The 19,652-nt window shown below is 38.6% G+C and overlaps 1 protein-coding gene across 9 annotated transcripts in view; it reads right to left on the bottom strand.

Moving 5' to 3' along the window:
* The window catches only part of LOC109431502 (nuclear factor of activated T-cells 5), a 138,489-nt gene that overhangs the window by 61,825 nt on the left and 57,012 nt on the right, over positions 1-19,652 (bottom strand). For all 9 annotated transcript variants that reach the window (XR_009996249.1, XM_062845724.1, XM_062845725.1 and 6 more), the window contains one exon: positions 11,279-11,402. Coding sequence is in view for 8 of the 9 variants with exons in the window: in XM_062845724.1 (XP_062701708.1) it covers positions 11,279-11,402 (124 nt within the window). In the remaining variant the exon portion in view is untranslated. The remainder of the gene's footprint in view (positions 1-11,278; positions 11,403-19,652) is intronic.

Here is a 19,652-nt window from a genome sequence, read left to right as displayed (position 1 = left end):
AATTTGCGTCCGATTTCAAAACCCTAGGTTTCATTCAAAAGATAATAGGTCAAAGAAACTTTGAACACGATTTAAAAGAAACTTTTTCTAAAAATTTTGTATGTAAACTTAACCGAAAGTTGCCAAATTTTCTAAAAAATGAATATTAACTTACGGCAGTGTCGCTGGAAATTGGGTCGACCAAACTTTAAGATGAGAGCGGTAATATGACCCATTTTCTATTAGCTTTCAACTGCTTTTTACAGAACTTAGCTAAAAAAATCTAGAAAAAAAAGTTATTAAGTAAATCAACTCTTCATGTCATCGTCCAAAAGTTTGGGGTCACCCCAAAATATGATGTATCAGCCAAAACTTTGGGGTCACTTTTGTAAAACATGGAATAGTGATTTGGTTATATCTTCGTCATCTATAGTTCAATTTTAATTCCTTTTGGCTCATTTCAAAGAGAATTAACTAAATTTACGTTTGATGTTTTTAACATAACGTTTTTTTTTAATCATTTTTCCATGTTTTACGATAGTGACCCCAAACTTTTGGCCGATACATCATTTTGAGGGATGACCCCAAACTTTTGGTCGATGACATCAAGGAATAATTTACTTAATAACTTTTTTTCTAGATTTTTTAGCTAAGTTCTGTAAAAAGCAGTTGAAAGCTAATAGAAAATGGGTTATATTACCACTCTCATCTTAAAATTTGGTCGACCCGATTTCCAGCGACACTGCCATAAGTTTATATTAATTTTTTAGAAAATTTGGCAACTTTGGGTTAAGTTTACATACAGTTTTTTTTTTTTTTTAAATCATGTTCAAAGTTTCTTTGACTTAGTATCTTTCGAACTCATGCCCCACAACTGGGGCAAAAGTTCGAATCTTGTGTTTATGAAATTTCGTTAACCGTAGCACACTATTTTGACACTTTGGTAATTAGAATATCTAAAACCAACTAATATTTGATGTTGGAACTGGAATACACTTTAAAGTTCGATCAGGATTTTACCCAAATCAGGGTTATATTTACCACCCAAATCAGGGTTATATTTACCACCAAAAATCAGTAGTTTGCTGCCAAATTCAGATAAAACGGCATTTTTTTTAGCTTTGATCGAATTTTCTCACTTATTCCATCACTTTTAGAAATAATATGGACATTTTGTAGAATTTTAGGTTTTTACCTAAAGTTGCCACATGACTCGAACTCTTGCCCCACAATTCGAACTTTTGCCCCACTATGGGTAAAATATGATTTCCAAATCTTTTTTGCAAAAAGTTATACATGCTACAGCATCTTCAAAATATACCTAGTCACGCCCCAAAATAAAATATCGAATTCGATTCCATTACAATTCCATTCCATGCTGGAAGGACCATCGTATATTACAATTTTTTTGATCTAAAACCAACATTTTGTCATAACTTTTCAAAATATTGATCAATTTTCATAATTTTTGGAGTGAAAGATCCTTTTTAGATAACGCCTCGAACAACCTTGACACCCGAAAGAAATGATTTGAATTAAGTTCAAAAACTTCAAAAGAAACTCTTACCCCACTCGAACTTTTGCCCCACTTTACTCTATGCAGAAAACTAAGTGAAAATTGTACCGCATTTTTCCAACAAACGTAAAATCTCATACACCTCCAAAACTCACACCAATTGAAAAATATTGAGTAACCGTGAATTGAAACATTCAAAAAATGTCAACAAAGACAGCTTTCATCAAAAATAAGATTGATTTTGACACAAAGGTGATAAAAATTTCTTGGCAAGTGTTGGAAAGTACTGTGCAAAACTTTACGGATGGACTCAAACGCAAAGCTCGAGATGACGGATATGATAAGCCAAATCAACAAGGTCTTGATGTTGATTTAAAGTAAATTAATACTTTTTTACGATGAACTGCTTTTGGTTTTGGAATAAATTAGAATGCATTATTACTGCTTGATTTTCTTTGGCTAGATTTTGCTGTGCGCATACCTTAGTCAAGCAATAAAGCTTTTTTTGGCTTCTCCGGTAAGTTTAGTTATTACTGCATTATCTAAGCTACATTTTGTGGCAAGTTTAAGATCCGGAATTTTACAATTCTATTGGGCCGACGATAGTGAGTAGTGGATAGGGTATGTGTTCCATCAGTAATCTCAAGCTCCCATATTCATCCTATTCGAAAACAAGCGATTACGGCACCTATTGATTCCGTTCTTTTTGTTTTCATGCGTGCTCACTCCTAACAAAAAATACAAAAATAAGAAACAAAACAAACAGCGCTTCAATCCTTCGTTTTTCGTAGGATGAAAATGGGAGCCACATGCTTAATAAGGGAACCAATACCCTACTACCGAAAATTCAATTCAATTTAGCAGCTCTGAACATGAAACGCAAGATAACCTATATGGGAATCAAAGAAGCTTTTTGTCGTTAAGGGATCTCAAACTCTGGCTGCCGATGACCTGACATAATATGGCCACTTGAGTGTAATAAACTTGCACCACCATGCCCGGGCCCGTGGCGTAGTGGCTACACGTTTGCTTCATAAGCAGATGGCCATGGGTTCGATCCCAGCCCCGGCGCTTTCGTCAGTTGCTTTTTTCCCCTGAGAGCAGCTGACACTGACCCTCTTCTGAGCCCATGGCTCAAACTTGGGCTCAAATGAACCCGGATACTTGGACATCGGCGAACGGCAACCCATAATGGACTTATCCACCGATGAACCAAATTCATCGCGGTCCGAGAATTTTGACACTAGAGCGGGGTCTGTTCCAATCAGAATCGTCCAATTCTGATTGGAACGGCCCCGCTCTAGTGTCAAAATTCTCGGACCGCGATGAATTCGGTTCATCGGTGGATAAGTCCATGGACCCTCAAACGGACTGGAAACAGGAACAATCAACAGCCACACATCAACATCCTCGAGCTCATCATTCTATCATGATAGGGTAGAAAGTGAAAGCAGCGCAACGGTCACCAGTTCGATGTAGTACAATTAGAAATAGAATACATTTAGGCGCTGTACAAAGTGTATGTGTACAGCTTCCAATTGGAATCGCTCACGCAGTGCCCTAGTGGACAATAGAGCTGTAAATTAGGTTAAATAATTGAAGAATACCTCCAGTTAGCCTAGTGGTGAAGGCTATGGATCGCCAATCCGGAGACGGCGGGTTCGATTCCCGTTCCGGTCGGGAAAATTTTCTCGACTCCCTGGGCATAGTGTATCATTGTACTTGCCTCACAATATACAAATTCATGCAATGGCAGGCAAAGAAAGCCCTTCAATTAATAACTGTGGAAGTGCTCAAAGAACACTGTTGAAGCGAGGTAGGCCTAGTCCCAGTGGGGACGTCGAGCCATAAAGAAGAAGAAGAAGAAGAATTGAAGAATAAAAAAAAACTTGCACCAATTCATGATCAATTGAGGGCGACTGCAAAAAAAAATCGGATGAAAATTGACGAAATGCCAGCATTTTAAAAATGAGTTGTCGGGGGTCGGGTACGTGAAGGTTAAGCAAAACATATAGTTATCGGAAAATTTTAGTTTTTATCATTTACTTTTCGGGACAAATATCTTTCTTAGAGGCAAAAAGGTGCAGATCTAAAATAAGGGTCTGTTTGCCCCTGAAACGTTTGTCCGTCCGCGATCGTTTACTGAGGAGATATGATCATAAATCAAAATTAATCGCATTGTTTTTTGTTGCTATATTAGACAATGAAGTTCCAAAGTTTCAGATACTGTAGGTAAAAGTGGGAATAGAATTTCTGCAAAAATTCTTTTTGGTATTTCTGCAGCAGGAGTTCCTTCTGGAACTTCAATTTTGAATAATTCCAATAAATTGTGCAGGATTCTACTGCCCCAACTCGCACAACAGTTCCATATTTGCTGGATTTTCTATCCGTAAGGGACTGATACAGGGGATACACAAAAAGATCGGGACAGGCAAAATTTTCACTTTTCAAAAAATGTTCAACTAGCTGTAACTTCTCGAAAAGTGCATCGAATATTCTCAAATTTTTACTGTAAGTTCATCAACTAGTTGTGTATCAGTGTTTCAAATTTGGAAACGATTACGGAGACAAATTTCCAAATTTCGTTCGTTTGAAACAAAAAAAATCATGTTTATTCGGTAAACTGATAAAACGTTTAAATCTAAAATTTTAATTTTTAAAACTAACTCAATAGGCTCCTAAAGTCCTATCGGGATTCTTGTTTTAAACCACCATATATGGTTCAAGAGTACATATTTACTCATTTTTTGACGTTTTTATTAACCATAGTTGAAAATATATAATTTTTATTTATTTAGCCTTTTGTCTCGTCCCTTGCTTATAACACATACTTTGAGTGACTTTTTTTCACCGTGTATGTCAGATAGGAACATTTTTGAAATCCCAGTGCGAAAAATGTCGAGCTCAGTCACACAAGGTTGACCTCAAATGTCAAAGTAGAACTATTTACCATTTTACTTATTTCAAATTTTCTAATTATTCCTTTGTTTTTCAAGTTCGAGTAAAGTACAATTCCGATTAGAATACCATGCTGGATCGTATTATTCAATATAAGCGAGATTTCGTCTTTAATTTTAGGACCCTATTACACATTTATTTCGACAACACCCATTGAGGAGCCCCCCGTTCCGCCGTTGAGAACATAAACAAAACTCACAAGTTGCAGCTGCAACATCAAACAAGATTTCCTCCTGCAAAAAAGGCAAACTTCACCGAAAGTCTCCACGAAATCCCGTTGTTTTCGGGAGCATATGTTATCTAATAGATGTATACAAGATGTTAGCATTGAAAGTACAACATGGGAGGTGGGTTTTCCAACGAAAGAGTGACATAATAAGTTTAATGGGAAAACAAATATTTTCGTAAGGCCGACCCGCCACAAAAAAAAAACAAAAAATTTACATTTATTTCTAACATCATCTGTCAGAAGATGCATTTTTGTTTCAAACATGGATTGCATTTGCTTCAAATGTGACGTTAGATTTGCTCCAAACAGTTTTATTTTTGTTGCCTGAACAAACTGACAATTTAATTGAATTTATCCCAAATATTTTTGATTTTAACATAGTTTTTTTCTGCGTGATCGGGCTATTCTTCACGAAGTAATAAAGATTCTTGAAAAGGTAATAGCCAACTTTGAGCTGTTATATCTCCGTATTCAATGAATCGAATGCAATGAAATTTTGACCATTAATGACTTATATAACGAGCTATGAAAAGCCTTTGACATAACTTAAAATTCTTAACACGAAAGAAAATTATAACAGTTAGATTATTTTTCCAAAAAAGCACCAAATTATCCAAAACTCCAACATCGTTTCAAAATTTAAGATGCAAATCATAGTTCATTTAAATTCCCCCTAAATGACTTATATATAAATGTGTTTTGAAGGAAAGTAACAACATAGCCAATAATAAATTGAGAAAGTAATGAAATACATATTGAAAATACATCAATTTACTAAAAAATCGAGAAATAAGTGAAATCGCTATAACTTTTTCTCTTGTTAAAAATTTCAAGTTAAGTTAAACGTTTTTAGAGTTCATTATATAAGTCATGAATGGTCAAAATTTCATTGAAATCAGTTAGTTGAATACGGAGATATAACAGCTCAAAGTTGGCTACCGGATAATTTTACCTTTTTCCAGAATCTTTATAACTTTGTGGAGAATCGCCCGATCTTTCCCAAATTTGGAACACTGATACACAACTTACAGTAAAAATTTGAGAATATTCGATGCACTTTTCGAGAAGTTACAGTTAGTTGAACATTTTTTGAAAAGTGAAAATTTTGCCTGTCCCGATCATTTTGTCTATCCCTTGTATGCGAGTGGGGACAGTCTATTTCTATTCATCTTTGGAATTTCTTCAGAATTTCTTACTGCGTCTCGTCTAAAGGTTCCCTCTGGGTATCCTCCAAAAGTTTATCCTAGGAATCCTCCAGGGGTCGCTTTTGGTAATCCTCCAGGAGTTCCTTCTGCAAATCCTCTAGAAGTACCCTCCGGGAGTCCTCCTGGTGTTGCTTATAGGAATCATCCAGGAGTTATTTCTGAAAATCTTTCAGATCTCACTTCTGAAATTCCACAAGGAGTACCTTGTGGAAATTCTTCAGAAGTTCTTTCTAGGAATCCTGCAGGAGTTATATCAAGAAATTCTCCAAGAATTTATTGTGTGAACCCTACAGAAGTGATGGGATTCCTTCATGAGTTTCTATCGGTAATCCTTCAGGAGTTTCTGGACAAATTCCTAGATCGCATTTCTGGATGCAAAACTAAACTCCTGTTTCTCAAAGGAACTAACTCCCAACAGACTTCGGAATTCATTAAACTTAAAAGAACCTCTGAAGGATTTCCTGAAGAAACTCATTAAGGAATCTGAAGGAAACACAGGGGGCATACGGGATGGAATACGTTTCCTAGCAGGAGTTGTTGAATGAATCCAAAATGGCATTTTTGGAGTAATCAAAAGATGGAATTCCCGAATGGAAATCCCGGATAAAAATCCTATAAGAACCTCCAGAAGGAAGTCTAGCACAATAAGCTAGTGAAATGAAAAAAAAACTCGATTATCCGGGGTGATTTTTCCTAAGTCCCGGATATTAGAGTCCAAGCTTTGATGGTTTTATATGCATATTCCACCTAATATTGATTTAACGTGGTAAGCTACATAATTGACACTTGATAAATTCATACATTTTTTTCAAGGTACAAAAAAATAAGAAAATTATGCGTGAGAGAAATCGGGAGCTTAGTTATATTACATGTACTATTTTAACCAAAGCAAACCAAAAGAAACTCCCAAAGTTTCAAATACTTGTTCAAGGATATAGTGTATTAAATTATTGTAGTTTCTTATACGGGCACTTTTCTTGCTCATACAGAGGAAATAGTTTTGAAAATTTCATACATTTCATATGACCAAAAAGATGATGTATTCCGTGAAAGTATTAAATTATACACTATGGTGTGTTGCGCCGCATACATAATGTTTGATTTATTGATCTTTATACAGAGTGTGCAGCGTAAATGTATGCGTGTATGCCATTTGAGGTGCAAGCAGTGAGTAATCGTTCATACGGAGGGTTATAATTGATTTTTAACTACACCCCAGCAGGTGATTAAGAGCGCAAGTGAGTGTTCCTCAACAAATGCTTCTGCTGCCGTCTGGAGGTACTCTTGGTGCAATATACCTACTACATACCGCATATTCCAGAGCAATGTCGTAAAGTGCACCTTATTCCAATGCGGCCGCCCGTAATTACCCGTTAGTTAGTTTTCGAGCAACGACTACCATCAAAAGGGGTGCAATTTTTATGATTCGTGCAAATTAACAATGCAATGGGGTGAGATCTTGTCGTCGTCACCGTCGCGTCGTCTTGCACCGTTTGTAATTACTACCGATCGCATAAGGTACTTTAGGGGGCCAATGATGGTAGTTGGTTGATTGTTGGGTTTGATTGCACAAAACGAAAAAAAATGTACGTGTTTGCATATGCGTGCTCACTCGCTGCTGTCGAACTGCCACGCCACGCCACATCACTTTCGCAACGGAAGGGTAGTTAATTGTTTTCGAACCTATTTTTATCGGAAGGCGTACCGGTCGGTTGGCCGGAACCTGCCTTATCGTCAGTTTTGGCACAGTGGTTGGGTGGCTACTTCAACATAAATAGGGTTGAGATTGCATGCTTAGAGAGGGTGGATTGTGCTTAATGAGTTTGCATATTCATTTCATTGGGCGCCACGAATAAGTGAATAAGAAAAGGAACTTATTCAAAGAACGAATTTTCAAGTGAGATTGTCATGTTAGGAAAATCTGTAAACGTAGAAATTGCGCATTTTGTAACTAAAACGTCCTATACAATACGGTTGAGAAATAGATGCAAATACAGAAAATATTTGATTTTGATCCTAATTGACTGCCTGTAGTTGCTACTCCAGTATTGCCAGATCAACTACAGTTAATGACCTATCACTACTGACTAGACCAAGCCCACCCGTGGGCTTAATACTACACACGCAACAGCACGTCGTTAACGATTTTTAATGTTGTTATCAACCCATTTTCGCACCGGTCGTTCGTTTCCATGTGAGTAAAATAATGATCTGTCGCCTTTGCGCACCGCTGGTTTCTATTCTCTCCGTACCATCGGTTTTTTGCACTTCTGTAAATCATCGCAATGTTTTGTGTATTTCTATGGGACTATTGCAAATCTTATTCAGTATAATAATTTGTGCTCATATTATGAAAGATGGGGTTTTGGATAATACTGAAAAATGATAGTAAAAATTGAATTCAAATAAATAATTCCCTTGGAGTTTTGTACCAGTTGTGGTGCGTTTAAAGATATCATTTTCTCAATAATTTATGATTGTATTTAATCCCGAAATTCAAGCAATCTTTTTTTAAATTATATGTTTGTTGCTTACTGTATAACTTGTAGGTTGAATTTTTATCTAAAATAATATCCATCTCTTCAATATTCATGTTGCCTTTCTCGCAAGAAATTTATCTGAATTTGAGATTATGAGCATCTTTTTTAATAATTAGGTTTATTGAATAATTACATCCCTTGCATTTACAACACATTTATTACGTAGTTGTCTCCTTTACAACTTCGCGTAGGTCAAGATTCTTGAATCCTGGTCATAGTAGAAGCTGTCTTCTAACAGTCTGCGATAAGTTTGCGCAACCTTTTTTTCATTAACGTTTATTTTAACATGAGCTAATTCTATACTCAGTCACAACCTGTTAGTTACAAAGCATCACTCGCAAGCCTTAATATATATTGCGATCTTTTGGATGCTGGTATATGAATATTTTGTTGGAAGCAGATTCTATGCGCTTGAAGTAGACTGCGTATTTGTCAAAGTACATAATGAGCCCACTCTCCTTTATGGCACTTCATACAACAATTGTTGTATTTTAACATCCAACGCCTTGCTTTTTCTATAACGAGGAACCTACAATATGGCAGTCCTGCACACCGCCTATTTTAATTGGTGAAACTTGGCAGCTCGACTACATTTTTTAAGATTTTTATCGGTATGATTTAGTTTTTACAAAAAGAAATAACTGTAGTGTTTTTATGATATCTGAGTTGAGTTAGGTACAGTAAATGCATCTTTGAAAAATCGTAACTACTCTTATCTAATCTCATACATACGCGGAATCACCCTGGAAAGCAATCGTGTTACTTTTATTGTCAATACTGATGCTTGCAGCATATCAGAGATATGACACATGCATCAAAGCGGCCTGGTCTACTGCGTTGTATTTACGCGCAAAGATGATTCTTCGAAATACTTCGAGTACAGAATATTTTATTTCGGCAAGGTACTTCTCGAATTACAGGAGAGGAAGGATGCGTGGACGGTGAAGTTACCCATTTTGCACACTTTCTTCCTAATGTCTCGTTTATTTAATTTATATTTTTAAATTTATATTTAATAAACCACCCACTGACGACCACCATTTTCAAAAACAGCAATCAAACCAAAACTCTTTTGCCTTTTTTGAAATATACACGACAAAACGAAACGCGAGGCACAGCTCTTTCAAAGCGGAGGATCTCAGTCCGGAAAGTGAAGAAAGAAAACCTTGTGGTCACTTATTACCGTCAAATAGTTTCTTTTCGGGTTAGAAAATACGCACATCTTCTCACCGGAATCTGCGTCGGATGACGATAATTTTGAAACTTGTCGGAACGAACATCACGAGTTATTTTTTTGGACATTTTTCTAAATGTGCGAAACTAAGCTTTACATGCTGCGTAGAAAACCCGGCTCAAACATGTACGTGTTAAAACAGCAAAACTCACTGAATCACTATACATTTCTTCAAATATTAGTTTCGAAACGATCGGCCGAATCAATAACTAAAGGTGTGATTATGAGCAATCGTAACTATTTTTAAGAGAAAATCAATACATTTTCGATATACATGATCCTAAAATTGGCGAAGAAGCGAAAACTTTATTCATAACATACTTAAGCAAAGCTTGTCAATTTAAACCTATTATTTTTCTGCGTTTGTATTGTCACTCTATCACAATTCTATGTCAGACAATTTGTTGTGTTATTCGTGTAACGATCTATTATATTGATTGGTTGAAAATTTCAAATACTTGATGCAAACTAAAATAAACTCCTACCTATACAAAACAAGAAAATCATTCTTTAGAAACTATATACCTGGCAACAAATCCATACTCATGTTCTTTCGTCTCCTCTTTACGCTACCCAGAGAGCTAAACGCGAGAGAGCGCACGAGCCTACGGATAGAGACCGTACTTTGCGTGTCTCTATATTCTAAGCCCTGCTACGAACCGTACGTAAACTTTTCGCTTTCGAGCCCTACTTAGCAGTGACCGGTGCGGTTCGCTTCTTTGTTCGGGGCTCTACTTAACGTTAAAACGCTTAATTGAGCCCATGAGTGGGCTTGGTCTTAGGACGTAAGACTGAAAAAATTGTACACCTATTGGCGATCAAATGTGAGGTTAAGTAACGCAAAATTTTCAACTTTGGAAACAAAAATAACATATTTCTGGCCAATACATTGCATGAAAGTTAGGAGATTCTGCAATAATTTCACTTTTCTTCCATTTGTAGCATTAGTAATTCAGTCTAGGGTTGGTAATTTACTGTTTTAGAAAAGCGCCACCTGCGCAATTTAGCTTTGCGTTTGATGGTCAATAGTAGTGGTGCGAAGGGCAAACTTAAAGAATCAATACCTGGGCGGTTTCCCGTCATATCGCCTTGACCTGTATCCAGGTCAAATTTCTATCGACTCCGGTCGGGTTCCAGTCCAACTTTCTTCTTCTTGGCGTAACGTCCTTACTGGGACAAAGTCTGCTCTTCAGCTTAGTGCCCTATGAGCACTTCCACATTTACTAACTGAAAGCTTCTTCTACAATAATGTATTCAAGCCGATCGTTATGCAACCACACAAGTATGCAACAGAAGTGAAATCTAGTCTAGTTAAGTAGTTAAGTAAAGAACCGCCATTTCGTCCCCAGTGGAAACCACAGCCTTTTTGAAGGCTGAGATTCCCTCCCTTCCTATCGAATTACCTGTCCTATAATCGGACACATCTTCTACGTTGGTTGCTGCATGGCATTGATTACACTTACTACACATAACACTGCACAATGTTGCGCATCATAATCTAACAAGTGTACTGAATATTCGAACATGATTGCATCCACGCTAATTATGCCATAATAAGTTAACAATTAAGGACGCAAGACGTGCGTACCGCGCAATCACAAACGATTAATCACCTACCTGAGAATCGAACTCGAAGAATGCCTCGGGACGAAAGGGACAAGGAAGACCACATTTGCATGTGCCGCCGCTGAGCAGATATTCCTTGACTTGATTGAAATTCCGAAGCGCTGCACCGGAAGGACTGCAAAGACAAAAGAGAGAACAGATTTGTTAAATCATTTGTGGAGCCGACACTTGCACTGTCATTCGATTGATTAGGTGTGAAAACGTGCGTGCGGTTCTTTTACTGACGCCACACTCTTTCCTGTAGAAGACAAGTTCATGCTCATTACTTTTCGAGTCAATGTAGTAGGCGCTATTCAACGATCGTACAGGTTCTTTGAAGCTGATACGACAAACGATAAAGCTGCTCCGGCACTATAGTGTAGGGACGAACCGACCAGGGACTGAATTATAGTCGCCAATAAAACATTCGACCATGGCTCACCTACAGACAGTATTAACACGCAGTAAAACAGACGACAACGGACGCAGAGTGTGATCAATGCAACACAAATTATGATAATGGCATTCGATTCAGTATCACATTTTGGATGCCCTTGAATCGTTGAGAACCTATACGTATACACATCAAAACTGAGTTCAGTAATGTTTTGCCGAAACTAGAATAGCTGAACACCGACCCCGTTCAACAAAAACTATTGTTTACCATTTTCACACGTTTTTGATAGTTGATGTATTATGATTATAATGGAATTTCATTTGCAACAATGAGGAGATTCATATTTAAATACAAAATCAATACTTACAATCGTCAACGCTCCGTATAACTGAAACAGAATTAACCCTTTGGGCCCAGAAAGTTCACATAGGAAAGTGGAATCATCTCGGCGGTGCTTCTTTTTTGGGTACTTTCTGCTATAACTCAGTCAATTTTAAACCTATTCACACAACTTTTGAAACGCGGTTAGATACGTATAGTATCTAGCCGTGTACAAAACTTCAGGTCAATTGGTTTGGAATTCACTAAGTTTTAGCGAAAAGGTGTCTATAATATTAGCCACTGCCCAAGTGGCTTGTTATTCTATGTCTTCAAATGAAAAACTCAAATGAGTTGCATTATGAACATTATACAACTATTTTTCATTTTGCAACTCATTTCAGTTGCATAATGAACCAGTTCGGAAAAATTGGCCATTATGATACCAAAATGAGTTATATAAAATGTAAATTATGATACTGAATTGCATAAACATTCTTTTGTGCTGCAAAATGGTGAATCGACAACCTGCAGCGTCCAACATAGCTCTGGTCCTCAAAAGTGTATCCGCGGGTAAATCGATGACAAATACCGCCAACTAAAAGTTGTGTGGTCTCCAGTTAGCCTTAAGGCTGTGGATCGCCAATCCAGAGACGGCGGGTTCGATTCCCGTTCCAATGACAGGCAAAGCAAGCCCTTCAATTAATAACTGTGAAAGTGCTCAAAGAACACTAAGTTGAAGTGAGGTAGGCCAAGTCCCAGTGGGGACGTAGAGCCATAAAGAAGAAAAAGAGTTATGTGCTTAGCTGACACAATTGTTTCTGACTTCAGCTTGATTGAGAAGGTACGTGCCGAACGTCTGTCTACCAATGAGATGCTGCTCAAACAGCGTCTTTACAGTCATTCAGCGGCTGAATTAGAAACGCTATTTCTCGTGTTACGTTTGTAATTTGTTGTGAACATTTTGTCAGTTTATTTTGTATATTATACCGAGGTTTGTACATCTGTCCTTGAACTATCATGCGCATTTGTGGCGCTCTGGGCCATTTCGGGCAACGATCAAGACAACGTCCTCTAGCACGGACATCAAAATGTAGACGGTCTTGTACTTTTGCCTGAAATAAGATGCCCCCCTTAGGATTAGAAAATCCTTGACCAAACCAAACTATGAAAGCATCTAACGCTGCTAACAAAAGGAAATCTGTCAGAAAAATACGATCACAGCATCGACTGATGGACCAAGAACAATAATGAAACCTCATCATCCTGAGATTAGACTTCGTTATTTATTTAGATAACTGGGCACAATTTATGTTATGTGTTGGATGTTTGTGTTTTGTACATTTGTAATGTTCCATTTTACTTTTCAGATCCCATTAGTTCCCAAATGTGGAGCTCGATGCGAAAAATGAATCGAGCATTTGTAAGGTTCTGCTAACAGTTGTCCGGATTATGTCGCCCAATGTAGGGCACGGTGCGTTTGTTGTGGTCAGCATAACTTTATTTATAACACTCGTCAGCTATACCTAAGGTGGCAGCCCCGCCAACGATATGTAGGCTGCACGACCCCGGTAAAGTAGCCTGTCGAAGCCTTACCACCACGAAAAATGTAAATTGTAGAAAAATATGAACGACTCGGAAACCGACGCTGCAACGAAATAAGGATTAGGATGGGAAACTCGGTACCTGTTTCGTCAGGACCTTAAATGAACCTGGACAAGTGAGCCATTTTCGCTCGTGAATTGCACAAGGTTGGTGTGTGCGTGGCTGCTATTCATGAAGTGCGATGGTCCAAGTCTAATGAACGTGAGTTCAGGGCGGTGGATTCCATCACCAACTCATCATTCAAGTATAACATCTACCACAGCGACAGCGATAAGGCAAAACATGGGGTCGGATTCATGATGATCGGGAAACAGATAAGGCGAGTTATGAGGTGGAGGCTAACGAGTTGATCTGCGTATTGAGGATTTGAGGCGTATTCTTTAACTTTAGTATGATCAATGTTTATGCACCGACCAATCATAAGAAAGATTTTTACGAATTCCTTGACAAGACCCATGGAGAATGCCCAAAACACGACGTTAAGATTGTCATAGGTGACGCCAATGGACTTCTGCACGAACTTATGCCGGCCTGCTTACTCTCACAGAAAATTTGACGTTTGAGCGGAGTTAGAGTAAGCAGGCCAGCATGGTTTCGTGCAGAAGTCCATACGCAGGTTGAAATAGAGGTTTTTTCCGTCCAATCATCGGTACGGAGAGCCTACACTCCGTCACAAACGACAACGGTCTGAGATTAGTCAACGTAGTTGCTGCCAGGAGAATGATCATTAATAGCAACTACTTTGCACGCAAGGATATTCGCAAGCGCACCTGGAGACTCCCAAACGGTGAAGTTTGCAACATAATCGACAATGTACTGGTAGATGGCCGACACTTATCAGACGTCATTGATATTAGAACTTTTAGGGATCCCAGCATGATCGACTCAGATCTCGTAGTCAGTAAAATTCTAGTTCGTTTGTCAGCCGAGTCCGACTCTAAACGGCGATCGATGCGTATCAACAATCAGCGTTTTTCAGCAGATGGTACGGTAGCTGACTATCACCAGAAAGTGGACGAGCTGATACGTGAGACCAACGAGAGCGATAATGTCAACACTTTGTGGGGATTATCCACGGAGTGTCAGAGGGTAACGGACGAGAAGAATGTTGCCATTAGCCAGATACTGGTGCCAGGGACCCGGCAGAGCAGGAAGCGATATAGGGAAGCTAGAGTAGCGGAAAAACAAATCCATCGCAAAAGCAAAAAGAAATGAGAGTATGAAAAAACCGTGATTGCTCAAGCGCAAGAGAGTACGGAACAGAATGATATTCGGAGGTTTTACGAAACTGTCAATGGCGTGCGAAGAAAAACAATGCTCTTCTCTCGTAATGTGCAATGACCGTGATTGAAATTTGCTGACAGATAAAACAATGGTGGCTGCCAGGTGGAGCACTTCGAGGTAAAGTTGAATTGTGTGAATGGAAGAGCGACAGACAGAATTCGAAGCGACGATAACGGACCGGCTGAGGATCCTCCAATGGTAGACGTGGTCAAGACAGCAATTAAAGGGCTGAAGAGCAACAAGACTGCTGGGAAGGACGAACCCCGATAGAGTTTCTCAAGCACGGTAGCGAGCAGCTGCATCAACTCTAAAGCCGTATTATATTGAAGATATGGGAAGAGGAATAAGGACTGTATCGTTAATTATGAGTACAACTTCAAGGCTCTGTATTAAAAAGACTATGTCTTATTTTGACAACTGCTGTGTGTCTATGTGTTGCTAGCGTTGTGAACAAACGATAACCTTCATTAAAAGTTTTTCCTCAACTGAAACAATGCGAGGATTTACGGAAGAGAAGCGAAAATCGATTGTGACCACGTACTGCAATGAAACAGGATTATCGCTAAGAAAATTAACAAAAGTTGGAGGTTAAAGTTTTAAAGTGTCTCAAACGATTCAGTATGCATAACACACTGAAAGACTCACCCGGACGCGGCAGAAAACTAGGTGCGTTTAAGTCAAATTTGGGTAGCAAAATTTGAAAATTCTTTAAAGGAAAAAAGAGGTATCCATCAAAGATTGCGCAAAAAAGTGTGGAACGACTGTTGATATGGTTCAGCGCGCCAAGGAGCGTAATTCCCTGAAGACCTACCCAAAACAGAAAAGTCCAAAACGCAATCAAATACTGGCGGATTATGTGAAAACCGGGCTCGGAAACTGTACGACGATGATTTGAGCAAAAATTACATGTGCATAATCATGGACGATGAAACGTATTTCAAATTGGACTACAAGGCACTTTCAGGGGCACAGTTTTTCACTGTAAAGCGTGGCACTTTCCGAATTAGGAGAAATCGTTTTTTTGCGAAAAAATTGGGAAAAAGTGTTGGTTTGGCAAGCAATTTGTCAAAGTGGTATGAAATCGTCACCTTTCTTCACCGTCCCAACTATGAACGTCGAAATATACCAGAAGGAATGCCTCCAGAAACTAATTCTGCCACTCATCTGAAAGCAGGGATGGGACCATTCATTTGCAAAGAGTTACATTCACTTGCTATTATTTCAGTTCAGAAGCATGCTATCGACAAACAATGTATGGATAAATTTAACCTTGTAGTTTTATCTGAAAGTTTGCCGAATAACATTGGGGTCGCACACGCATACCGAAGTCGTGAGCGAGCTATGAAAGCAACTCTCCACACGCTGAATGTAAATTACATTTACATTTACATTTAACTATTGATTCTACGCTAATATTTTCTTCTACAAAGTTTCAGGTAAAACAAAAATGAAAAAGTGTTTCATACATTGATTTTGGCTGTGATGTTTCTAAAGTGGGTTAACAGCAAGTGAATGTAAATGACTGCAGATGAATGATCCCATCCTTGTCTGTAAGCACAAAGGTCCCACATAATTTTGGCAGGATTTGGCATACTATGCGCGTGACACCTTTGACTGATATGAAGAAGACAATGTCCAATTGTGGAAAAAGCAATGAATCCTTCAAATTGCCCGCAAACAAAACCCATTAAGATTTTTTGGCATTGATGAAAGGAAAACTGCGGCAAAAGGATAGAGGAGCAGAGGACGTCATCAAATTCAAGAAAAACTGGGTAAACCTAAGCAAAACCATCGACGACTTGTGAAGAACACCAAGAAAAAGGTGCGAGAGCTGGCAAGATCCACGAAAAAAAATATAAAATGATACCATGGGTCAACAAACAATGTAATCGAATATAATTTACAAAATAAATAAAACATTTTCAAATACGGCAATTTTTAGGTGTACTCATAATTAACGATACAGTCCTTAACTGCCTGCTTTTTGATTACTACTTACTGTCAGTCCTGGGCACCTATGGTGGTGCAAAGGGCTGAAGGCTTTTTGGTTGGATGGCCTTATTTGTTCTCGACTGAAGTGCGCGCAACGTACTACGGACGGATCAGATGTTCACCCTGCGGCAGATTCTCGATAAAATTCGCCAGCTATATTATCGCTCAATTAAAAATTAGCAATTAGCAATAAACTTGATCAAAAGCGCCTAACACTTTGTATGGGTGGAGCAATTAAAATTTCGGTTTTTGTTGAATAACTGGCAATCCTATGGATATTTTTCAATAGTTTTTTGTGCAGATGATAAAAAGAAGAATATCAAAGACTTTGATAGTTTTTAATATTATTCCTGTGAGATATTGGCTATTGCTAATTTTTGCCGTTTCAGTGCGCGTTTATATTTTAGTCATAAAATTCTGGAGTACAACTTGTAGTCCCATCATATGTTTATTGATTTCAATGCGGCGTATGATTCAGTGAAGAGAAACGAGTTATGGAAGATTATGATCGAACATGATTTTCCGGCGAAGCTGATTAGACTGATCTAAATCACATGTATGGGCTGCGGATGAAATTTCGTCATCGATGACTGAAGAAGGGCGATGTTCTTTCGAACTTCCTGTTCAACATAGCACTTGAAGGGGCAATAATGAGAGCCGATGTGCAAAGGAGGGAGCGGAACCATAAGCGGTCGCATATGTTCCTGGGTTTTGCGGACGATATCGACAACATCGAGATCGACTGTCCGGCCGTAGAAGAGACGTTCATACCCTTTTAGTTTGTTAAACTTTTCTATTATATGCAAAGACAAATTTTTCAATTGTAAAGTTATGAGAGTCGTTTGGTTTATTGAAGTTGGTTAAATACAGCTCTCAAGTTCTGATTTGAGAACGAAGCATTCGCTGTTCAGTTAAAAAAATCCATAAACTCAGCATACGGCATCGATATTATAAACCAACATCCGAACCACACGACCAATCGATAAACTTATGGCTGGAACCCTGTGTAAATAAACAGTGGAACGAAGCAAATTGCACTTCCGAAGGAAAGCAAGACACTTTCTCACCCTTTTATCGACGCATTTCTTTCAATTTTCGGTGCACAAAGAAACGGGCATGCGTCTCAGTCTCCGAAGATAACAAAAAAAGGTAGGTACATCAAGCGAAAAACAAGCGCAGCAAACGTGTTGAAAACCAGTTTCCTGACAAGTTGGCCTTTTCAAGCAAAGATCAAGAGGCCGTGGAACGTACCTACGTACACATAATCAGATTGATACTTTCCATAATAACTCTCATAGGGGAAATTATACCCGAAACGAAACAAAACATGCTCGTTTTCGACCAATTAGGCTTGATACTGTAATTGTTTCACGGGAGATGCATAAGATACAATGCGTCGGAGGACATGGATGGTAATTCTTACATAAAACATTACATAAAAGTATTTCGCAAAAAAAATTGCTTCATGCTAGGATTTACATATGAAAACGAATTAAAGCTTTAGTTGACGGACAGCCACCAGTTTAACTCATACCCTAAAATTAACTTCAACTGAAAAGCATGAAGTAACCCGAAGTGCACTTATTCACTGTCCGTTTTGAACAATGTACCCACATCTGGTAGTCCGATAAGGAAGACGCAAAACGAGTGACAGGAAAGAAAAAGCGCAGCATCCTTTCAGCGACGTCTTGCGTAAATTCTTACCCACCACACCAGTACCAGTCGCCTAACTGGTTTTGATTAATTACCATAATTTTTCTGTCTCACGAGAAACGCCAGGCGAGAACCGCAGAATGTGCCATCACCGTCAGAAGAAGAAAGCATGCCATCATCATCGTCGTCGTGAATGATACTGGATCAAAAAGTGCACGCCAAAAGCGATAAATCATCGCTCGTTCATCGGGGAAAAAGTTCGCTGTTCGGTGTGATGACCTCGCTGCTGCTTGAATTGAGGGACCAACTAGGACTAAATATTTCGTATCAAAATTGTAATGACAAGTGTTGTGCAGGAAAGTTTTTGCGAAAATTTTAGAAGAACGTATTCGAACACATAAACTGGGAGTTTTAATAATTGTCATTGCACATTTTTACATTCGTGTATCGTACGAATGTAAAACTGCTCGTGACATTACACACATCTCTAGTGGTTATTTTTTGGAACGAGTGTAGCAACGATTGCGTTGTTGACAAGTACACATGCTCGAGGCATGACACGCGAGTTTGCTATCCCATTTTCACTGAAAACACCGTGTCCACAAGGTACAGTGAGGAAAAATAACAGTGTTCGCAAGAAATTGTCCTTACGGAAGAAAGTTGCTTTGACTAAAGCCACTTAGGCTGAAAGTCTCAATCGTCAAAGATAGCTTCAACTAAGTGTTCTTTGAGCACTTTCACAGTTATTAATTGAAGGGCTTTCTTTGCTTGCCATTGCATGAATGTGTATCTTGTGAGGCAAGCACAATGATACACTATGCTCAGGGGGTCGAGAAAATTCTCCCGACTGGAACGTGAATCGAACCCGCCGTCTCCGGATTGGCGATTCATAGCCTTAACCACTAGGCTAACTGGGTACCCCGTATCCCGATCAGAAAAAAATAACGAAATTACAATCGGTGGAGTTATTATTTGTTATTATTTCGAAGATAATTTTATAACAGATTGAGTTATAACATTAGCCTGTAAGGTGTTAAAATAACAATTTCATATCACAATTCTAACAGGCTGTCGTTAGTCAGCTCGAAAAAAAAAAACGGTGTGCGCGGAAGATTCTGAAGTTAGCCTGCCGGGAGT

This window comes from Aedes albopictus, chromosome 1, assembly GCF_035046485.1.
Source record: "Aedes albopictus strain Foshan chromosome 1, AalbF5, whole genome shotgun sequence".
Classification (NCBI taxonomy): Eukaryota; Metazoa; Arthropoda; class Insecta; order Diptera; family Culicidae; genus Aedes; species Aedes albopictus.
The sequence above is the reverse complement of the archived record's forward strand: the minus strand, read 5'-3'. Positions and strand labels throughout refer to the sequence as shown.